Source organism: Canis lupus, chromosome 1 (assembly GCF_048164855.1).
Source record: "Canis lupus baileyi chromosome 1, mCanLup2.hap1, whole genome shotgun sequence".
NCBI classification, from domain to species: Eukaryota; Metazoa; Chordata; class Mammalia; order Carnivora; family Canidae; genus Canis; species Canis lupus.
Window position 1 is genome coordinate 67,712,629 of NC_132838.1, and position 21,363 is coordinate 67,733,991.

At 36.8% G+C, this 21,363-nt stretch overlaps 1 protein-coding gene across 10 annotated transcripts in view; it reads right to left on the bottom strand.

The window, feature by feature from the left end:
• Positions 1–21,363, bottom strand: part of PTPRK (protein tyrosine phosphatase receptor type K) — a 546,973-nt gene that overhangs the window by 208,060 nt on the left and 317,550 nt on the right. For all 10 annotated transcript variants that reach the window (XM_072833647.1, XM_072833628.1, XM_072833588.1 and 7 more), the window contains exon 7: positions 12,235–12,528. In XM_072833647.1, coding sequence (XP_072689748.1) covers positions 12,235–12,528 — 294 coding nt within the window. The remainder of the gene's footprint in view (positions 1–12,234; positions 12,529–21,363) is intronic.

Sequence of the window (21,363 nt, forward strand, 5' to 3'; positions counted from 1 at the left end):
GCTGCACCAGTTCACATTCCCACCAACAGCGGAGAAAAGGGAATTAGTTGTTTTAGAGAGCAGACACAGTCTTAAGATGCACACATGCATATGCTGCAGAATCCACCAAAGGAGAGAAAGAGAACTCTGGAACAATGATTGCACTTTTTAGCATGCCTCAGAAATGTGATTTTTAAGGTAGCAGTTTGGAAACTGCTAAAATTGACTGAAAAATTTTAAAAGAAAATCTGAATCAGTTCAACTAAACTTAAGAACCAAATATTAATTGAATTCAATGAACCCATCTTTTCCAAAAGTAACCAGTTCCCTGATAGAACTGAGTCTTTTTTTATTTTTTATTTTTTAATTTTTATTTATTTATTTTTTTATAGAACTGAGACTTAAAAATGAGTTTTTCTTGGGCAGCCCGGGTGGCCCAGCGATTTAGCGCCGGCTTTAGCCCAGGGTGTGATCCTGGAGTCCCGGGATCGAGTCCTGTGTGGGGCTCCCTGCGTGGAGCCTGCTTCTCCCTCTCCTGTGTCTCTGCCTCTCTCTGTCTCTCTCTCTCTCTGTCATGAATAAATAAATAAAATCTTTTTGAAAAATGAGTTTTTCCCCCAGTGGAGAAGGAAAGAGGAGAGAGAAGTTAAAGGACTACCTGAGCTAGCTGGAAGGAGCATTCAGAGAAAATCTGTTCCCAGTTGCTTCCAAAAATGAGCAGAGTTCTGTATTCAGACAGATTTAACGTGAGGTGGAACATAGGGGAAAAATAAACAACCCCACGGAAGTGAAACTGCATTGAATGAGTTGGTTCCCATAACCTGTCACCTGTTAGAAGGAGATCTACATATTAACCAAGTTACCTGTTAAAACCACCTTTGAAAATGAGATAAATGAGAAATGTTGTCTTCTCCTCCCAAGTTCATGTCTAGCTCTCCCATGGTGTCTGGTAGGGGCTCAAATTCACTGATTAAAACCATCAAGGAAAACTAAACCTCTGGCCCAACCCGTCAGAGTGTCTGTTAATAATCTGATATAGATCGATTGCTCTGGTTTAAAAGGACAAGGCTTCATACGCTACAGAGTATTGTGTCTCACGATGGCACCTGGAGGGCTCCTCTCCCTGGCGAGAGAACAGCTACTGTTGTCTTCATTGTGCAGTTGTTAAATTACAGAGCAAGTTGCAATTCACTTGTCCAAATTCACAAATTCATAGATATACCAATTTGTTTTTCAGTTACATTAGCTCTTTCCCCAAAGCACAGTGCTTTAAAATGCCATCAAATAAAGGTGTAGGATGAATGACAACTTAAGATAATATTGTTATTGGAGAAATTAAAAATTTAGAACATTTTCTTAAATCCCTATATTGTTATAATGTGCTGAATGGCAAAAAAAAAAAAAAAAAAAAGTTAAAAGTCAATAATGTATCCAGGGGCACGTGGGTGGCTGTCCCTTATGCATGTGACTCTTGGTTTCAGCTAAGGTCATGATCTCACTGTCATAGGATCCAGCCTCGTGTTGGGCTCTGTGTTCAGCATGGAATCTGCTTCAGATTCTCTCTTCCCTCTCAGTCTCTCTCTCTCTCAAATAAATAAATAAAATCTTTAAAAAATAAATAAAAAAATCAATGAAGTATCTGATGAAAACTTTTTAAAGACTAGTGCCATTTATATTTCAATACTAGCTATCCATTCCTTTATTCACCTATAAGGTCTACCATAGAGTAGGAAAACTTCTAGGAAACCTGTATATTGTGATTTCCAATAAATGTTACCCTGGTTAAGCAAGTACTTTAAGTGCTCCTGACTTCAAGAAATACCTAATAATCGGTACAGAAATTAATTACTGTTCAAAGGGGCACCTACTATAACCTATCTTTTTGATAATAAATTATCACAGATGTACATGCAGTATCAGTGCAAAATGTATGATGCCTGTAAATTTTGAGGGGCGGATATAACATAACTCAATATAGGACCTACTTAGAAATAAAATAACAAAAAAAAAAGAAATAAAATAACAGGTAAAATATAAACTTTCTTTCTGAATGATTATTATTCTTTATTGTGAAGGACTATGTAGAGGTGGGAAATAGCAACAAAGCTAGAAAAATGACACATGAGTTATTTAAACCCAAACTTCACCCATATGATTTGGCTAAGACAATTAAAGTGGACATCACTCAGTGATTTCTAGGCCATATCATACGTAGTGACAGCTGAATTTGCACAGATCTTGCTTAGGGTGACATGAAAGGCATGAATTTCTGCCCTTTGAAGTTCACTTTTTATTGGGTTCACAAAGTGTAATATAACTTACAACACCCGAGATTAGAATTCACTCATTATCTCTCTCCTTTGAATGTGCTTTTTCCCCTCTGCAGTTTATATGCAGGCTGGTGGAGAGGAAAGAGCACAGGAGAACATCGCTACGGCAATTATTAGCTATAATAAGGCCATATCTTACAGGAAGACAGTGAAGACCAAGAAGTGAGATTCTATGATGACCCCATCTTCACATTTAGTTAAGAGTCAAGTTAAATGATGAAAATAATGAGATATATCTTAATAAAGTCATTTTTTCTATACAAGAAATTGTACAGACCTACCCTCTCCAAAAGCACTAATTATAACTAGCATGAGTCTAGATAAGTGATTTCCAAAATGATTATAAAGTGCATTCTCCTCCCCACCCTGTCCAGGAAAATGTGACCGCCTGTTTGTTTGTTTGGGGTGGTTTTTTGGGTTTTGTTTTCCTTTTGGCCAGAACTTGATTTAAGAGTTTTCTTTCTTATTCCAAAACAGAGAAAATAAATTATGACTCAAATAAAGAAGTAAACAGGGAGTGATAATCAAAGGCGGAGGTAGATTCTCTGGGTAAAAATGAAGATTATCAAGGACAAGCCTATGCTCTAGTGCGACCATCTAAGAGAGGTCTGAAGCTTACAGGCCGTCTCTGGAACCCATGTTCATAATTAACACATCCCTTACTGTTTATCTGCATCCATAGCTTTTTTTTTTTTTTTAACCTAGGTCATATTCTTCTCCAGACACTCTAGTGTTATCATTCAAGACATTATTAATATATCATTTTATTTTTATTTCTATTTCCTGATATCAAATAAAAGACCTAGGGCTGGAGGAGAAAGCCAGGACATTTGATGGGACTGATGCTGTTATTTAAATCATTTCCACCTGTCAGCTTTATTGTAGTATGCAAAATTCAATAAAAACAAATGAAGCCAATAAAAGAGTACTTAATGATACCGTTTACAGACTCAGCAGGTGGTAAAGGACTATGGATAAATAAAAAGTGTCATTTCCACTGGTTACCAAATGCTTTCTAGCCACAAAGTAAGTCAGAAGAAGACAATTTTAAGCCAAAAGCAATGCAACTCTATTTAGTTAATTATACAGCTACTAATCATGTTCCCTATAAGGAAATGTGCCATGACCTGTATGTATGGTTAACAGTACATCCCATATGTGAGGTGAACAACAAAAGACATAGTAGAAAGAGGATTTCATGTTTGTTCAACTTTCATGACCCTTATGTTGGGAGTTCCTACATTATAGACCATTGGAAGAGTCAACAAAAATTATATTATAAATTTATTATTTACAAAAAATATATTATAAAATTTATATTATAAATTTATTATATTATAAATTTCTCTTTTTCTCTTCCACCCTCTATGGAAATTTTGAATATATATGCCCCATGGAAATATTCAATAACATTTCTATAATCCACAGGCCCCTGACAATTCAAAACAACCAAATTACTTTGATGATTTAAATCAGGGTGTGACTTATATTTCCCATTTAATATCTCCATCTGTGCATATACTTTCCCTATGCATTGATAGAAAGGAAAGAGAGAAGGCAAATCATCCATACGGGGACTACTGGCCGTGCACTGTTTTATGCATTATTCCACTAAATGAATTAGGGATAAGGTTACAGTCTCATTATCACAAGTGTTAATCCAGCGTTGTTCAGAAAAGAAAGATTGATACTGTTTTCAAAGACATTGCTTGAAAAAAAATTTTTCTGATCAGAAGCTATCCCTCTCAACCCTGGATTTCCAAAGTACTTTATATTTCTATTCTATCACTTAGTACATTCTTATTATCACTATGGTTCTAACACTAGATTGTCAGTTCCCCCAGAGTAGGAATCCTGTCTTATTAATATACCTTCTGCAGTCTTAAGTGTGGCAATGCATACAGCTCTGGCCCTCATAAATGTTTATGAAATAAATCAATACTCCACCAAATACACAGTAGCTCTGGAATGTCTGCATAATCTTTCATAATTTCTCCTCTAAAATAGTGTGTTATGCTATGGAAATTGCATGCATATTAAAAACATTGCACAGCCAACTTATCTGAAAAAGGAAAGTCAAACAATAAAGTAAGTTAGATCACCTATGAAATATCTGTAATATTCCTTTAATAAAAAGGAACCTCTTCATTATTAAGAATGACAATATTACCCAGGAATTTACAGATACCCTGCTTCTGACCTAAGATGAGAGAGACATGCTATAGAGAAAATTATAGCCAGTATTATTATTTTATTATTATTATTATAAGCATGTTTTCATGCTGTCTCTGCCTCCAGTCTTTCCTTAGCTCTCACCCATCCTCCACAGAGATGGAATAGTCTTTCTGAAAGCAAACCTAGGAATGTTAGTCTGCCTCTTAAAAACAACAGGAGCGCAGTCTGGTTTAGCTTAGACCTGGCCACATGCCATCTGCAGGCTTGGATCTACCGTAGCCCAGAGTTACCCAAAACGCTAACTTGTTTTCAGAACCCAAAAAGCATCAACAGTGTTTACAATTAGGTTAGACATAGGTTTCCTCTGTTTTTAAAGCTATTTTCTGATTTTTTTTCTGCCTTAAAAACACAAAGTCAACTTTTAAGTTTTTTAATGTTTTAAAGCCATCCTTTCTTGGTGACAGCTTCTCTTAAACACTCCCTTGAAAAAGAACAGCTTCTTCTCCTAGATTCCTATCACTTTGCATTTTACTCTTTGTTTATAGGTCTGTCCCTGGAGACTACAAGGGGCTTAAGTGCAAGACATTGCTTTTGTAACTGAAGACCTAGTACTTAACCCAGTGCTGTTAACAAAGAAGCCACTAAAAGTTTTTCTGAATAAATGGATGTCGTTCCAACTGAAATACCCTCTACAAAATCTGAAAAGCAAAAAAAAAAAAAAAAAAAAAAAATTATCATTCACTAAAAAGAAAGACATCTAAAAAAGGATTTTAGGCAAGAAATAACAAGTGTTGGTGAAGTTATGGAGAAAAGGGACCTTGTGTACCATTGGTGAGAATGTAAACGGGTGCAGCCACTGTAGAAAACAGTATGGAAGTTCCTCAAAAAGTTAAAAATGGAACTACTATATGATCTGGCAATTCCACTTCTGGGTATTCATCCAAAGAAAACAAAAACCACTAATTCAAAAATATATGGGCACCCTTATGTTCACTACACTATTATTTACAGTAGCCAGGATATGGAAACAAGCCAGGTGTCCACTGATGGATGAATGGATAAAGGAATTGTGGTGGGTACACATATACACACACATACACACTCACATGGGTACCACTCAGCCATGAGAAGAATGAAATGTTGCCATTAACAACAACATAGACAGAACTCGAGGGTATTATGCTAAGTGAAACAAGTCAGAGAAAAACAAATACCACATGATTTCACTTATATGTGGAATCTAAAAAAAACAAGTCAAATGAACAAACAAAGCAAAACTCATAAATACAGAGAACAGACTGATGGTTGCCAGAGAGGAGGTGGATAGGAGGGTGGGCACCATGGGTGAAGGGGATCAAAAAATACAAACTCATAGTCATGCAATAAATAAGTCATGAGTATGTAATGTAGAGGCTGGTGACGATAGTAAATAATATTTTATTGCATATTTGAAAGTTGCTCAGAGAGCAGACCTTGAAAGTTCTCATCATAAGAAAAATCTGTAACTCTGTATGTTGACGGATGGTAACTAGACTTCTTGGGGGTACATCTCACAATTACATACAAATATCATTATGTTGTACATCTGAAATTAAATATCAATTATACCTCAATCTTTAAAAATTTTTACTTTTTTTTAGATTTTTAAGAAAATTGAATTATTTTCCATTACTTTTCTTATGGGTTTTTTATCTTTAGCTTTTTTTATGTTAAAATTTTCCATTACTTTTTTTTATGGCTTTTTATCCTTAGGTTTGTTTTTTTTTTTCCACTTCAATATTAATAGCATTGCCTCTTAAAATTCTTACTGAAAACAAATAAGCTGCATAAATATCACATAAGAAATTAATAGGTGTGGGTAGCCTGGGTGGCCCAGCGGTTTAGCACTGCCTGCAGCCCAGGGCCTGGTCCTAGAGACCCGGGATCGAGTCCCACGTTGGGCTCCGTGCATGGAGCCTGCTTCTCCCTCTGCCTGTGTCTCTGCCTCTCTCTCTCTCTCTGTGTCTCTCATGAATAAATAAATAAAATCTTAAAAATAAAGAAACTAATAGGTGCACTTTTAAAAAATTTAAAACAGGCATTAACACAAGCCTTTAATTTAAGTCAAACAGTATGTCACCCTTACACTGTTAAACCATACAAATTCTTAAAGAGTTGTTTATTTTGTTTTAACCTCAAGGCTGAGTTTCAATGATAACTAGTCTCTGTGATTGATAACTATCTTATGCCACAGTAAAAATCAATATATGGTTCCATTTTGCTGATGAGGCTGTAGCCAAAAGGCCAAAATTTAATTCCTCACCTTGTGGATTCCTGAATAAGCCTGAGTATTGTTTTGTTTGTATTGTTTTGTTTTCCAGTGTGGATTTATAAGAGAAAAAAATGCATTTTTAGTAAATGCTTATGTTTAAAATAACTCTCCTTGTCAATGCTTCATAGATCTACATGTTTCACTAAAACTTGCCAAGAGCGCTGAACTTCAATGTAAGAGTAAAGAATAGTTTTCCCAACTGTGTAAATATATTATGCTCTGGACACCCTGAACTCTTGACCTTCCCTATGAGGGAGACACTGCTAAAATGTCAGTTAATCATAAAACAGTGCCACAATGGGTTACCCAGAAGCAGTAGGCAATTTAAAAGAGCAATTTTAACGTGCAATTGCCAAAGCATGCAATGAAGACAATTTCTTATGATGGTATATTTTATTTCCATTTAATAAGAGAGAAAGAAACTGTATTTTCTGAGCTTCTATACCAGATGGTATACCCAGAGGAAGTTGACACACAGAAGAAAAAAAAAACAAAACAAAACACGCACAGGCATACTTTCTTTGATTGTTCAATGGAGTTCTTGAATTACTTCCCATTTAAAACAACTTCACATTTATACTTTTTTTTTTAAATTCATAAAATGCCTGAAGAAGCATTATGTGAACAATAACATGGGTCAGGCTGTAAGCTAACACTGCAATAATCATACCCCTCAGGTGCACAGAAAAGCGTGAGGCAAGCGTAGGTGGCCACAGCCACGAGAGGCTGTAATTACCACCTCTTCTAACTTGAGAGACCCTGAAGCAGGTAATTGCACTTACCAAATGATTTAAATGTACTCTAGAAAGAAAACAAAACAAACAAAAAAAAATAGCTTTGGCAACTAGGCAGGACATTTTCAGAAGAGGATAAAATAAGGCAATATTTTATGCTTCTTTAACTGTTTAAAACACTTAAAACACAGCATATATTTGAGTGTAGGCACACTAATCAATTGCACTTTCAATAAAGAGAAGTGGCAAACATTAAGCAGTGTTTCTCGGGGAGTTGAGTTAGCCATGCTGATACTATTTTTAAAAACATACATTCCTCCCAGATTTTACCTGTTACACTTTCATTTAACATGCCATAATCTTCTGAAAGGGGAAAAGAAATCACCCACACTAGGAGAAAGAGGGAAAAGAATCCAGGCTTTCCAAGTACCAGAAGATGTGTTTTGAGTCCTAGCTGCTCAGTTGTCTGACATTAGAGAAGTCGTTTTTGCTTTGTTTTTCCTGAGTCTTAAATTCACCAGCTACAAAATTGGGAAAATAATATATCTAACTCACAGGTGTGAAAATAAAGTATCATGATAGAGTCACCTCATATGCTGATTATAAAGCAATATAATAACCAATACTTCACTATGAAAATCTACATTTCCATTTTAAAATATAACATTTACTCATTAATATACAAAAATGAAACCATTTGGATTAATTTGCTGTAAAATTATTTATTGACAGATTTCTGCCAAGAAAATGAAATTTACTACTGCCAGAAATAAAATTTCAATGACTTAATAAGCACATTAAAATGGAATAATATTTGACTTAGAAAATAGTAATAAATACACTCTTTGATTGGTACTTAGTAGTCAAAGATTGTTCCTCTGTGATACACCAAAACAAAGTAAGAATTTCTAAGAGGCAGAAAATAATCATCATTCCTTTGTTATTTTACAAAAAATTTATATCAGACACAAATACATAGCTGAGAAGTTTTTATACTTATTTTTAAGGCTTCCTGATTGTCACCATGCAGCTATTAAAATAGCTATGTCATAGCAATCAGCATTTATTCAACCATATGATATGAACACTACAACTAGAGTGTAGCATTCTCTCAGTCTTGATTAAAATGGAATGTGGAACCAGTACTCAGAGCTTCCACAAATTAATAAAGTGAGAACTTTTCCACAGGTTATTTTTGGGGTCTCAAAGGAATCGTTTCCCCAGATGGTGACAAAATTTTAGGCTTCTGAATTCACCACTGGATACTAGCTAACAACACAGTCAGCGTAAGTTGTGTTCTATTCTGTGTTACAGGACAGCAGGCTGAGGCCAGGGAGGTGCTGGTTAAGGCCGAGAGATCTTAAACTTGGGGAAAGGGGTATGGAACTTGAAGAAGGGAAGAAGATGGACATCATACTTTCTCAATCAATACTGACCCTGTATTTAGATATACAATGTTTATCAATTATATCCAACTTCTGCTTTTCAGAGATTGCTTAAAATGAACACAATATATATTTCCATAAACTTTCCCTCCATTTCTAATAATAGAACAAGATTAGTAGATATTCCTAATAAAACAGTAACCAGATTCTCTCAAATCCACAATCCACTTGAAAGTCAAAGCACTTTTCTTAAGCCATCAAACTATGCACCAAAGGCATCTCCTGTGGACATTTATAAATGAATAAACATAGGTGACAAAGACTCAAAACATGTGAAAGAAAGTTTTAAAAACAAATAGACTTTCTACAGTTGGAAGTAAAACTACAGGTGTCAGTGAGCCTGACACCATTTTATGTCACAAGGCTCACAAATTAAATGTTTCTCAAATAAAGAATTAGAAAAAAAAGAACACTATAATTCCAAATGTCAAGACATTTATAAATTTGAAAGCAACTACGAGTGTAAGTTATTTTTACTCTATCCCCTCCCACAGATATGGTTATTCTCAAAATACCTCAAAGCACTTTATAGTCATATTTTTACTTATTGCAGTCAATATGCATTCTCAACATAAGCATTCAATAGGGATAAATCAATGCTCATTAACATGCTGTTTTCATCCAGTTAATGCAGAATAACTAGCTTTAAAACACAATCTCATATACTTGCAATCTCCATTGGCTTGCACACCAATGACCGATATCGAGTAATTCCTGGTTAAACAAAAATCACATTATATTAACAACATATTGTGTGGTTCTGCTAAATTTCAAAGGTCTATTTTAACGAAAACCTTTAAAAGATAAGAAAACAGATGAGATATTTAAAAGAGAGAAGTTTGGGCACAGAAGTCAACAGTAAGTCATCAGCAAGAGCTAAATGATACAAAGAGCCCAAATGTCCATTGACTGATGGATAAAGAAGATGTAGTGTATATAATGGAATATTACTCAGCCATAAACAGAATGAAATCTTACATTTTTTTAAAGATTTTAATTATTTATTCATGAGAGACACAGAGAGAGAGAGACAGAGACACAGGCAGAGGGAGAAGCAGGCTCCATGCAGGGAGCCCGATAACGGGACTCGATCGTGGGACCTTGGGGTCACGCCCTGAGCTGAAGGCAGGTGTCACACTGCTGAGCCACCCAAGGATCCCCGAAATCTTGCCCCTTGTACTGATGTGGATGTAGCTATGGAGTATTTTGCTAAGTGAAATAAGTCAGTCAGAGAAAGACAAATACCACATGATTTCAATCATATGTGGAATTTAAAAAACAAAACAAATGAACATAGGGGAAAGAAAAAAAGAGAGGCAGACCAAGAAACAGACTTTTAACAATAGAAAACAGGCTGCAGATGGCCAGAGGGGAGGTGGATGGGAGGATGGGTGAGATAGGTGATGGGGATTAAGGGGGCCCTGGTGATGAGTGCCGGGGGTTTTACGTAAGCGATAAATCACTAAATTCTACACCTGAGCCTTATATTGCACTGTGTATTTACTTGCTATAATAAGAACAAAAACAACAACAACAACAACAAAAACAAAAACACAAAACCAAACCAAACAAAAACGTGGGGAAGGAAAAAAGAAGATACTCGAACAGTAAATCACCGTTCATTATTTTAGTCGGTATATACCTTATAGATATCAAATGTAGAAAGAAAGGTCATTTTATTGGAAAACATGTGTGGGCAATATCCTCAGTAAAATGAACTCCACTGTTCATCTTTTTATGTTAACATGGGGTATTTAATTTTAGAAGACAGAGTGAGCTATCCTCCAGTTTCCACAAGGTCTCCTAATTTTCAGATTATTCTCTGACAAGCTGAGGTTGTGGAGGCCACGTGTCCCTCCCTCAGAAAAGTCACCTACTACAACCAGAACAACCTGCCACATAATCCAGAGTGAAAAGACTGAGTTGTACAGAAACTGTCAAAAGCAAATTGTGTGAATTAGGTTGAGCCATGGAGATGTAAACAATGTCTTCTAGGTCAAGCTGCCTATCAACCACACAATCGATGTACGATACCAAGCAGCAAATTAGTAAACTCTCTGCTGTCGAAATCTCAGACTAACAGTTGAGCAGTTAAACTCCCAGTGAGCATCTTTCAATATAAACATATAAAAATGCATGCAGGTAAACATTAATATATTAAAATTAAGCTGGATTTTAAAATATTTAAAGATGGCCGGATATCAGGTAATTTCATGGGTTTTGCTTTGATTTTAGATCAGTTCTCTTGGTGAGTAGCCCTGGAATACTGTAAAAACAAAAATACTATGAATGTCAAACACATGTTCAAGGAACAAAAGACATTTTATAGGCATTTACATGTTCATAGTTCCCTACAGTATTAGTTTTCGATTTTCAGAGCCTAAATCATTAAATGTTCAAGACACACAGACCCATGCACTAGCTCTGCAGGTGTTTTGACATAATGCTCGATGGATTTAAAAAAAAAAAAATGGCTCTCTCGACTAAACTAAAAATCAAACTACCTTCAATAGCAAAATAAAAAATACACTAAAAAACGCACTCGAATAACTGAAACAATTAAATTCATCAGTGGCTTTTAATAAATAGCTAACAATTTCTCCCACTGTAACAATATGGCATAATTAGGAACTACGATATATATTTATGTGATAGTTTTTATTTCACTTTTCATCCTTTCTTTGTGCTTGGTCCACATGCTATTATTTACATCACTTAGTCTCAGCACGGAGAGGGCAGTTAACAAGCCTCGGTACGTCCTACAGCTGGGTTCAAGCTGCTGAGTTCATCTTCGACGATAGGTTTTGTGAACAGTTATCCCACCAAGGCCTTGCTCATGGTAACTTTTTAATCTCTATTATCAGCTTTGGCCTCTGCACTAACCATCACAAAATGACCAAGGGAGACAATTCCCATGTAGCCAAAAGGTATGGAGCATATGCCTGAACTGCAGAAGTTTTCTCTCTCAACAGTGATAGTACCTTCACCAGCATCCATCAGAGATTTTGGACACGCAAGCTGAGCAAAACTGGTGCACGAGGAAGGATCATGGATTCATAATAATACTGAATAATAACAGAGAAACACTGCTCTTAAATAAGTCCAATTATGACACAAAGCTACAATTTACCAAGTTCAATGGGACTCTTCGTGGGACTACATCATGTGCCACATAGTAAGAACATTGGATATAGCGTGTATTTTAGACGTCTAATGCTTGACTCCGCCCCTAGGCAGAGTGGCCTGCTAGCCAGTCTTACCTGCACATTTGGTTCTGGTGATTAGTGGAGGTCCTGGGAGCCCTGTCCCACCTTCTCCAGGTCTCGTAAGCAGCACGCGGATCTCGTATTCCGTATCTGGATCCAAATGCCACAACTTGTAAGTTGGGGCATTGACCGCGTGCGTTTCTGTCCAGGATCCTGATGTCATCCGGTACTCCACTTCTTTCAGAATAATGGGACCATCGCCAATGATGGAGTTGGCATTCAGCTGAATCAGCAAATATGTGGGCCCCACACCTAGCAGCTGAGGAGGAGCAATAGGTCTGGGTGGTTCTACAAGAGATGAATGCGCAATCGAATTAGTTAAAAATCCAAAATACTAAAATACCTAGATATATTAATGTCTCTCAAAGCTGAAGGGTTTCATGAATAATTTACTTAGGAGCACATAATAAGTACTTAAGGAAAACCAGAACATGAGTGATCTGGAAACTACTTTTAAAGAGCAGATACTTTCACTGATGGGCTATGACCCTTTTTACCACAAGTTTTCTTTTATTAAAAACATGTTTCTCCAGGAGATAAACTTGTACAGGCACAGAAACCAAGGGGAATAAAGGGGAAATGTTTAAAGATGGATAGCTCTGATTAGCTACTAATAGAGATAGCTGATCCCTCACATTCTGGAGGTCTTAAGACCTCTTACAAATCTCCATATTAATGAATACTGTTGTAACTCTTTATTTCATTCATGAAATATGGCAAAGGAGTGTTTTTGGCTTTACTTTGTGTTTCCCTTCTGCAGAGCTCTGCAGATGAGATAAAGAGGAAGGAACAGCAAAGCTGAACTTAGAAGCCGATGCCAAGCGGTGACTTGTCTCTACACACCCACCACAGAATGTAAGAAATCGAAATTTACACCGAGGCGAAACCACAGGCACTGCGGATCACCAGCCTTTGGGAGCAGCAGGTGATAAGGCAAATGAATCAGACCTTAAACCCCAATGTCAAAGATGTACTACAACTTAATTTCGTAGACCTTAGATATTTGCTTGAAAGAAGCTTTGGCAAACATTAATGTTTGAACTTATAGAAACAATGAAAGATGAATGAGGGCCCTCAGCCTTTTTTGTTGAATTTAACAAGGATGGAGCTGAACTCGATACTGGACTTTATGGAGGACTGCGCCGCTCTAGCTCTGTCCGTGTGGCCTGTCCACGGGGAACCCCATGTCAGGAAGATGCTCCCATCACTACACTGGGGTCAGATCCTTCCTTGAATCTCAAATGACTTTAAAAGAAACTTTATTAATGTTAACAAAGCGGTAACTGCCCAACTATTGCTTTAAAGGTTTGTGTGCTCATATGTAGAATTTGAGAAACAAACAGATGAACATATAGGAAAAGGGGGACAAAGAGAGGGGAGAAAACCATAAGAGTCTCCTAACTATAGAGAACAAACTGAGGGTTGATGGAGGGAGGTGGGCAGGGGACGGGCTAACGGGTGATGGGCACTAAGGAGGGCGCTTGTTGTGGGCCCCTGGGTGTTATACGTAAGTGATGAATCGCTAAATTCTACCCCTGAAACCAACATTACACCATATGTTAACGAACTAGAATTTAAATAAAAATGTGAAACAAAAAAAATAGGGGTAACTGTTGGCAAGGCGAGAAATATATAGTTACTTTCTATATTTTCTGTTCAATTTTCATATAAACCCAAAAATCTAAGAAATAAAGTCGATTATTTTTTTAAAAAAATATTTGTGCATGTGTGTGTTTTAAGAACTAAAGCCGGGGACCCCTGGGAGGCTCAGCGGTTTAGCATCTGCCTTTGGCCCAGGATGTGATCCCGGGGTCCTGGGATCGAGTCCCACATCGGGCTCCCTGCATGGAGCCTACTTCCCCCTCTGCCTGTGTCTCTGCCTCTCTATCTCTGTGTCTCTCATGAATTAAATATATATATATATATATATATATTAAAAAAATTCCTTCCTATAATTTGCTTTAGCTTTTTTTTTTTTTAAGATTTTATTTATTTATTCATGAGAGACACACGGAGAGAGAGAGAGAGGCAGAGACACAGACAGAGGGAGAAGCAGGCTCCCCACAGGGAGCCCCATGCGGGACTTGATCCCAAGACCCCGAGGTCATGACTGAGCTGAAGGCAGACACCCAACTGCTGAGCCACCCAAGTGTCCCTAAATTTTATTTTAAGTAATCTCTACACCCAACGTGGGGCTCAAACTCACAAGCCCAAGATCAAGAGTCACTCCACTAACATGAGCCAGCCAGGTGCCCCAAAGGAGGGCTATTAAACACAAGCACACACTGCTTCCTCCTTTCCTTCAGTAGGGATGGACTGGAGAAGATACAGAGAGAAGGAAGTTATTTATAAAAGGACAGCCAATATCATTCAAACTGGATTTTTTATTTTAATGGCAACACATGCTTGGACTAATATACATTCCAAAAAAAAAAAAAAAAACAAAAACAAAAAAAACAACCCTCATAGACAGGTTTTACCTTCTGGTACAGGTTTGTTTTTTTTTTTTTTTTTTTTTTTTTTTTTTTAATGATAGTCACACACAGAGAGAGAGGCAGAGACACAGGCAGAGGGAGAAGCAGGCTCCATGCACTGGGAGCCCGATCCCGGGTCCTCAGGATCACGCCCTGGGCCAAAGGCAGGTGCTAAACTGCTGCGCCACCCAGGGATCCCCTCTGGCACAGGTTTAAAGGAAGCAAGGGTTTTCAGCTGTAGCCCAGGATTTCCTTTCAAACCCTAAGAGTAAAACAAGTATAGTTTCCATTTTATGAACCTCTGAACTACAAATATCTCTAACATAAGGAATAAGACCAGCTGGACGAGATCTCTGCATACTAAAGTCAATTTCAATAGTGTTCCTCCAAAATTCATATGACAAATATTTACTGAGTGACCACTAATTGCTAGTCTGTTCTCTATATACTGGTTATTCATATACTATGGCAAGGGAGACATCGTAACAACATATCAACAAATTCATTTTTTGGAAGTGAGAATTATGTAGAAAACAGCATTTTATGGTGAGAGATGGTAGCTACTCTTGTGGTGAGCACAGGATAAAGTGTAGTGTAGACTTGTGGAATTGCTCTTTTGTGCACCTGAAACTAATAAAACATAGTGTGGCAACGATACTCAGATAAAAATTAAAATTAAAAAATAATAATAACATTATAATAATTGAGTAACATCAATTTTTTTTCTATCCAAAATCATTTGAAGCATATTGTTAGTCCCATCAGTAATTATAGCTCATTATGGCAATAGCTTTCAAACTAGTTATCAGTAAAACCATAAGAGCTTGTACTTCACTATGCTCATGTTTAAAATGAAAACAAAACTAAGATTATATAAGATAATGTATGTACTATGGAAAATCTACACGTAGAATGATTTCTCTTTCTATGAAAAAGTAGTTTTTAACACCCAGTTTACAAACTTTACAAAATAATCTGTTCTTGATGGTCTAAAGATTACTTCAACAATACAGGGTCAAAATTGTGTAGAGGGTGAAGCATTCTGATCTTCACAACTGATTTCAATTGAGAAGTTATAACATGAAAAGTTTAAACAAAACCAAAATAGTGGGGATCCCTGAGTGGCTTAGCGGTTGAGCGCCCGCCTTCGGCTCACGGTGTGATCCTGGAGACCTGGATCTAGTCCCCTGTCGGGCTCCCTGCATGGAGCCTGCTTCTCCCTCTACCTGTGTCTCTGCCTCTCTCTTTCTCTCTCTCTGTCTCTTATGAATAAATAGATAAAATTTTAAAAAAAAACAAAATAGTTAGAATTTTCCTTTATCTGCTAAAGAATGACAAAACTAGACATTTCCTATCGTGGAATTTTACCAACTAACCACTTTTATATTTCAAGTTTACAAAAGTCTTAGTAGACAGAAAGTTGATGTATTTTTCCAAACCTTATACTCAAAGGAAACTGAATAAAGAAATGAGCATAATAGAAGAAATGCAAATATCTTCCCAGACTATCTAAATGTTGCACATATTTTAAGAAGCAGTCTGTATTTTGCGAATAAACTGAGTTGCCTCATATGTGCAATGTTTGTTTTCATTCCAGATGGCTCATATACTGACTAATTTAAGTAGTAAATGAAGTTAAATCCATAGCCTAGTGGGGTTCTAACCCAGAGCCTCAAGGCCTCACACACATCACAGCAGAACCACAACCAGAAGAGGTCTCGTATTTAACATGATGGAGTGATTTGTCAAACGAATTATGAATAGCAAACCTTGGTTACTCTATAAATTTACGAGTATTCAGAAACCTGAACTAATAGCTGTATGCTGAAGGATTAATCTCAGCCACCAAAATTCCCCGCCGTTGCTGTGGAAAATAAGAAGCGAACGAGGAAGGAGAGCAGAAGGAAGAGAAGGAGAGGGAAAAAGCTACAACAAAACATATTGATAGAAACAAATGAAAAAGTGAAGTGTAGTATTTCTTCTGCCATTTCTGTCCATTAAGGAAATGACACCTAAGAGAAAATGAAATTTGAAGTCAGGAGATTCTAATTTCACGAAATGCACACGTGAATAGCTGGGTAAATACGAATGTGTTATTTAACTCCCTGACATTACAGTTTCTTCATTGGTAAACCGGGTATTACTCTAAGAAGTGCTAAAGACTTTACATTTCTAAACGTGTCAACAAGCCCCATATTTGCTGTTATTCTGCTTTGTTTTTCCAGAGAGCATATAAATTTTAAAACCCAAAATTAATATTCATCACTAGTGTTTTGTGTACATGAAGAAATGAGTTTGATGTAATCAGGTGCTTAGCCTGAAGAAGGGTAATAATTCACTCTGATTAGTTTTACATCTCACTTGCTATGGTCAAATAAACAAAAGGGCAAGTCCAGTTGTCAAAGCAGTCGCTCAAACTTGGGACCGTGACAATGTTCAGAGAGGCTCGGAAGCATATAGCTTGATTAACAGCACGACTAGACGTGAAATCTAGCATTAAGGAGACTAGTATACCACTACATACTAAATTTTTTATGTTGGAAGTAAAAAGTAGCCTCATATTAGCATACGTATTTTGTTTCTAGGCCCTTGAGAACAAGGAGACTTATTTATAAAATCTCTATTCATTTCAATAAATTATGCATGAATTTTAATCAGCCAGCAAATGAACAAGTAATTGTTCTGCAGCAATATTAATATTCTTCATAACTTAATACACTATCAGACCCAGAGGTGTGGTGCAAATAAATCCCAGCTGTACACTAGGTATCAGCTAAAGCATGCAATCCCCAAAATACAGGATAAACTTTGCCAATGTTACCAATTAACTTTCAATTAATGACTTAAATTCATTATTCTAGATCTAAACCTATTATACAATCGTAATTGTACATTCAAATTGCTTTATTTATTTTATTTCCGATAATTTCAAAAAGTGCCTTGAAATCAAGATAAGTCATTATGAAACTATATCCTCATCCAATTATTCCTATTACAATGCTCTTTTGCAAACATATGTGTCACTTATTAACATTTGGTTAATTAATAAAATGCAGAATCAGAAATAGAAGCCATAAAGCTTGAAAAATGTCAGTTAACGAAGTAAACATCAAGGCAAATGGCACTTCTACATTCATTCCCAAATAAATAAATCGAAAACCTCTCAATCCTATCACTTTCCAAACTGTTTTATTTACTTGTCAAAGAAGGCTTGACCAAAAGTATCCAGAGATTAGCACCCTCACCATAAAAGCAAGTGGCGGCACTGCACTTGTCCCTTTCGGCCACTGTAACAAATACCAACACCCAGACAGCTTAAAACAACAGAAATTTATTCTCTCATAGTTCTGGAGGCCAGGTATTCAAAATCAGTAACGTTGGGTCAAAATCCAGGTGGCACCAGGCCACACCTCCTCCAGGTGACCAGGGAAGAATCAGTTCCTTTCCTTTTCCAACACTTGCTGGCTTTGGGTACTCATTTCATGGCTTGGGGCCACATCACTCCAATCTCTTTGCTCATCCTGCCTTCTCCTCTTTGCCCTGTTGTCAAATCTCCCTCAACCTCCCATTTCAGACCACTTGTGGTTGCATTTAGGGTCCACACTGATAACCATGTCTTCCCATATCAAGACCCCTGACTTAATCACATCCTCAAAGACCATTTCTCCAGGTAAGACAATTGCCATGGGTTCCAAGGATGAGGACCCGCGATCTTCGGGGCCATTTCTCAGCCCGTCCCAGACACGTACTAGGATCTCAGCCTCCTTCCTCAGAAACAGCTCACCTTTACCTTTTCTCCAGTTGTTAAGAAGCTCATGAGCAGAAAATACTTCTCCTGCGAGAGTTTCATAGTGAGGTTCAGAGCAGTGGGAGTTCTACAGAGCAAATAGTTTATCTACACTTTTTTTTGCTATTCATATTTCTAAGGGAATAAAAATAAAGATGAATATTATTACTTCGAATGGCTGCGGGAGTCAATGTTGCCCTACCATCTCCAAATTCCTGTAAAAATCAATATTAGACTGTTTGCCTTGGAGATAGAGATTTTATTTACTATCACATATTTCCTTAAATGAATGGATCACTTCAAAATCTATGTTATTCTATTTCTTTATCTTTCCTCTCTTTAAAATTCTGGACCAGTTCCAGTTAAAAAAGAAAATTCAGTAGTTGATGCTTCACATTGTTTCATTTTCTTCCTCATCAGCTATTAAATGCTGAAGTAAAGACCATAGAGACTGTGAACATGAAGAATGACATCAGGGCACCAGATACCTCAAGCACTTATTTATCAGCTACCTTATAATAATTATCAATTGTTTCAAATTATGCCCTAAAAGGATAACAATATAATTGAAAGGTACTGGAGTGCTTCAAGAAACTCAAAATAGTTAACATGGATGAATAAGAAGATGACCTTTCTTCCCATAAGAAATGGAGAGCAAGGTATGGACAATTAGCAGCGTTTTCTTTGGGCATCTAATATCATATGGATGACAACATACTTTGTTTCACTTTTCCTTAGATGTTGAAACATGAAGTACACATTTGAAAATTTTCAGATTCAGGGAACAAGGTTTCTCCTGGACCCCCATTTCATGAACTGTAATGCAGACCTATTTACAAGAGGAGTAATAGTTCTTTCATGGTTTTTCCACTCCATGATTTCTCAGAAACTTCAGATTTCCAGTCCTAATAAATTCCTTAATGAGCCAAATACCTCTCCATTCACTCTTCTGGCTATTATCTCATATTTTTTGCTCGTATCAATGATGCAATTAGTAAGTTCTATATATTACCTTTCAGATTAATTACTACTTTATGTTTACAATTTGTGCACTGATGGATTTTTTTAAGCAAAATAATCTTAAAATGTAATATATTGAAGAACTTTTTTAAATCCAACAATCTGATTGTTAAGACACTTTTTTTCCAAATCATATCATTCAGGAAGCTCCTAAGCTTGACCTGGTCAAATAAAGCTAATACTGGGACATCACACAGTTTGGATGTTGTTACACCTTAGGTTCCGATGCCAGCACCTGGACCAAACATCAGTGAAAAGGAGCGACTGTCATCTATTATCATCTCCACGAAAATCAGATGAGTGCTAGCATGTAGTTGCCATAGATTATGGAAAGAGTGTGTACTGTGACCCACTGCCCATACGTACAATATTTCACATGCAAAAAAACTTCTGGGAACCATGAAGTAATAAATACACATGATTTCTGTTAAGTATATAGAAATACTTTAAAGTGAGAAAAAATTTCAACTGGATAGCAAAGCTCTCAGTGATGTATATGTTTGTTTATGCTAGGTATATTTTAAAGATTTATTTATTTATTGGGCAAGGGAAGAGCCCAGTGGGGAGGGCCAGAGGGAGAGAGAAACTCAAGCAGACTCTACACCAAGGGAAAAGCCCCACTCAGGGCTTGATCCCATCACCCCAAGAGCACGACAGGAGCTGAAACCAAGAGTCAGTGGCCCAACCAACTGTGCCATGCAGGTGCCCCTATGTTATGCATTTTTAATTGCTTAAGTTAAAAACTTTTTTTAAAGATTTTATTTATTTGAAGTAGAGTGTGAGAGAGAGTATGAATAGGGGGCAGAGGGAGAGGAAGCGAGTCTCAAGCAGACTCCCCATTGAGCAGAGAGCCCCATGCCGGGGCTCCATCCCAGGACCCTGAGATCATGACTTGAGCCCAAGGCAGACGCTTAACTGTCTGAGCCACCCACACGCCCAGTATGTATTTTTTTTTCCAGTATGTATTTTTAATCACAAATAATTATGTAGAGCTAAACAAGAGTTTCTTCATTCCCTCCCAATGGCTCTTCCTTAAAGGCAGTTGCTCAATGATTAAAGAGTGGTAATGGCTTTGAGTGGGCTGAGAAAGGATTACTTAAGATTACGAAATGCACAGGATAGTCCTATAAAATGAATTTTCTAGTCCAACAGCCTCCTCTAGAGAAACATCACACCGTAAGCAATGTCCATGGCTTATGCTTACCTAAAATTCTATCACATTTCCATTTCTCAAAAGAACAATGGAGCAGAATTTTGAAGAAGAGGTTGAAAACCCTGAACAGGTGACCATGTATTCACATAGGCTTGACCACGGTTGGCGAGGAACAGTTAGATGGCATTTGACTACACAGCAGGCTTACAGGCAAGTGAACTGATAATGTTTTTGGAAAACAATCTACCAATACAATATCACGAAATAAAGATGTGTTTAAAGAGTGAAGTAATCCCACTTCTGGGAATTTAGTGTAAGAGGATAATTTACATCTCTGTTTAGACGAGCAAAAAAGCAAACAATCAAAATATTCAACAATAGGAAAATAGAGACACAAATTATGGTTCAATAATTATCTGTTCAATAGAACTTCACACAAACTTCAAGGACTCAAGTTGTTAAATTCATAGAACAATTGTTGGGGGATATTTAAATATTTAAGTCTATTAGAGCTTACATTTTAAAAAGTAAAAAAATATATATCTCTAAGGTAAAAAAGAAAAAGAAAAAAGAAAACCAGCAACCATCGCCACCAGAAGGAAATACACCAAAAAGCTACTAGCAGTGACTGGGGAACTTTGAGACCATGAATGATTTTACCTTTTCTTTTATCTCTGCTTTCAAATAAA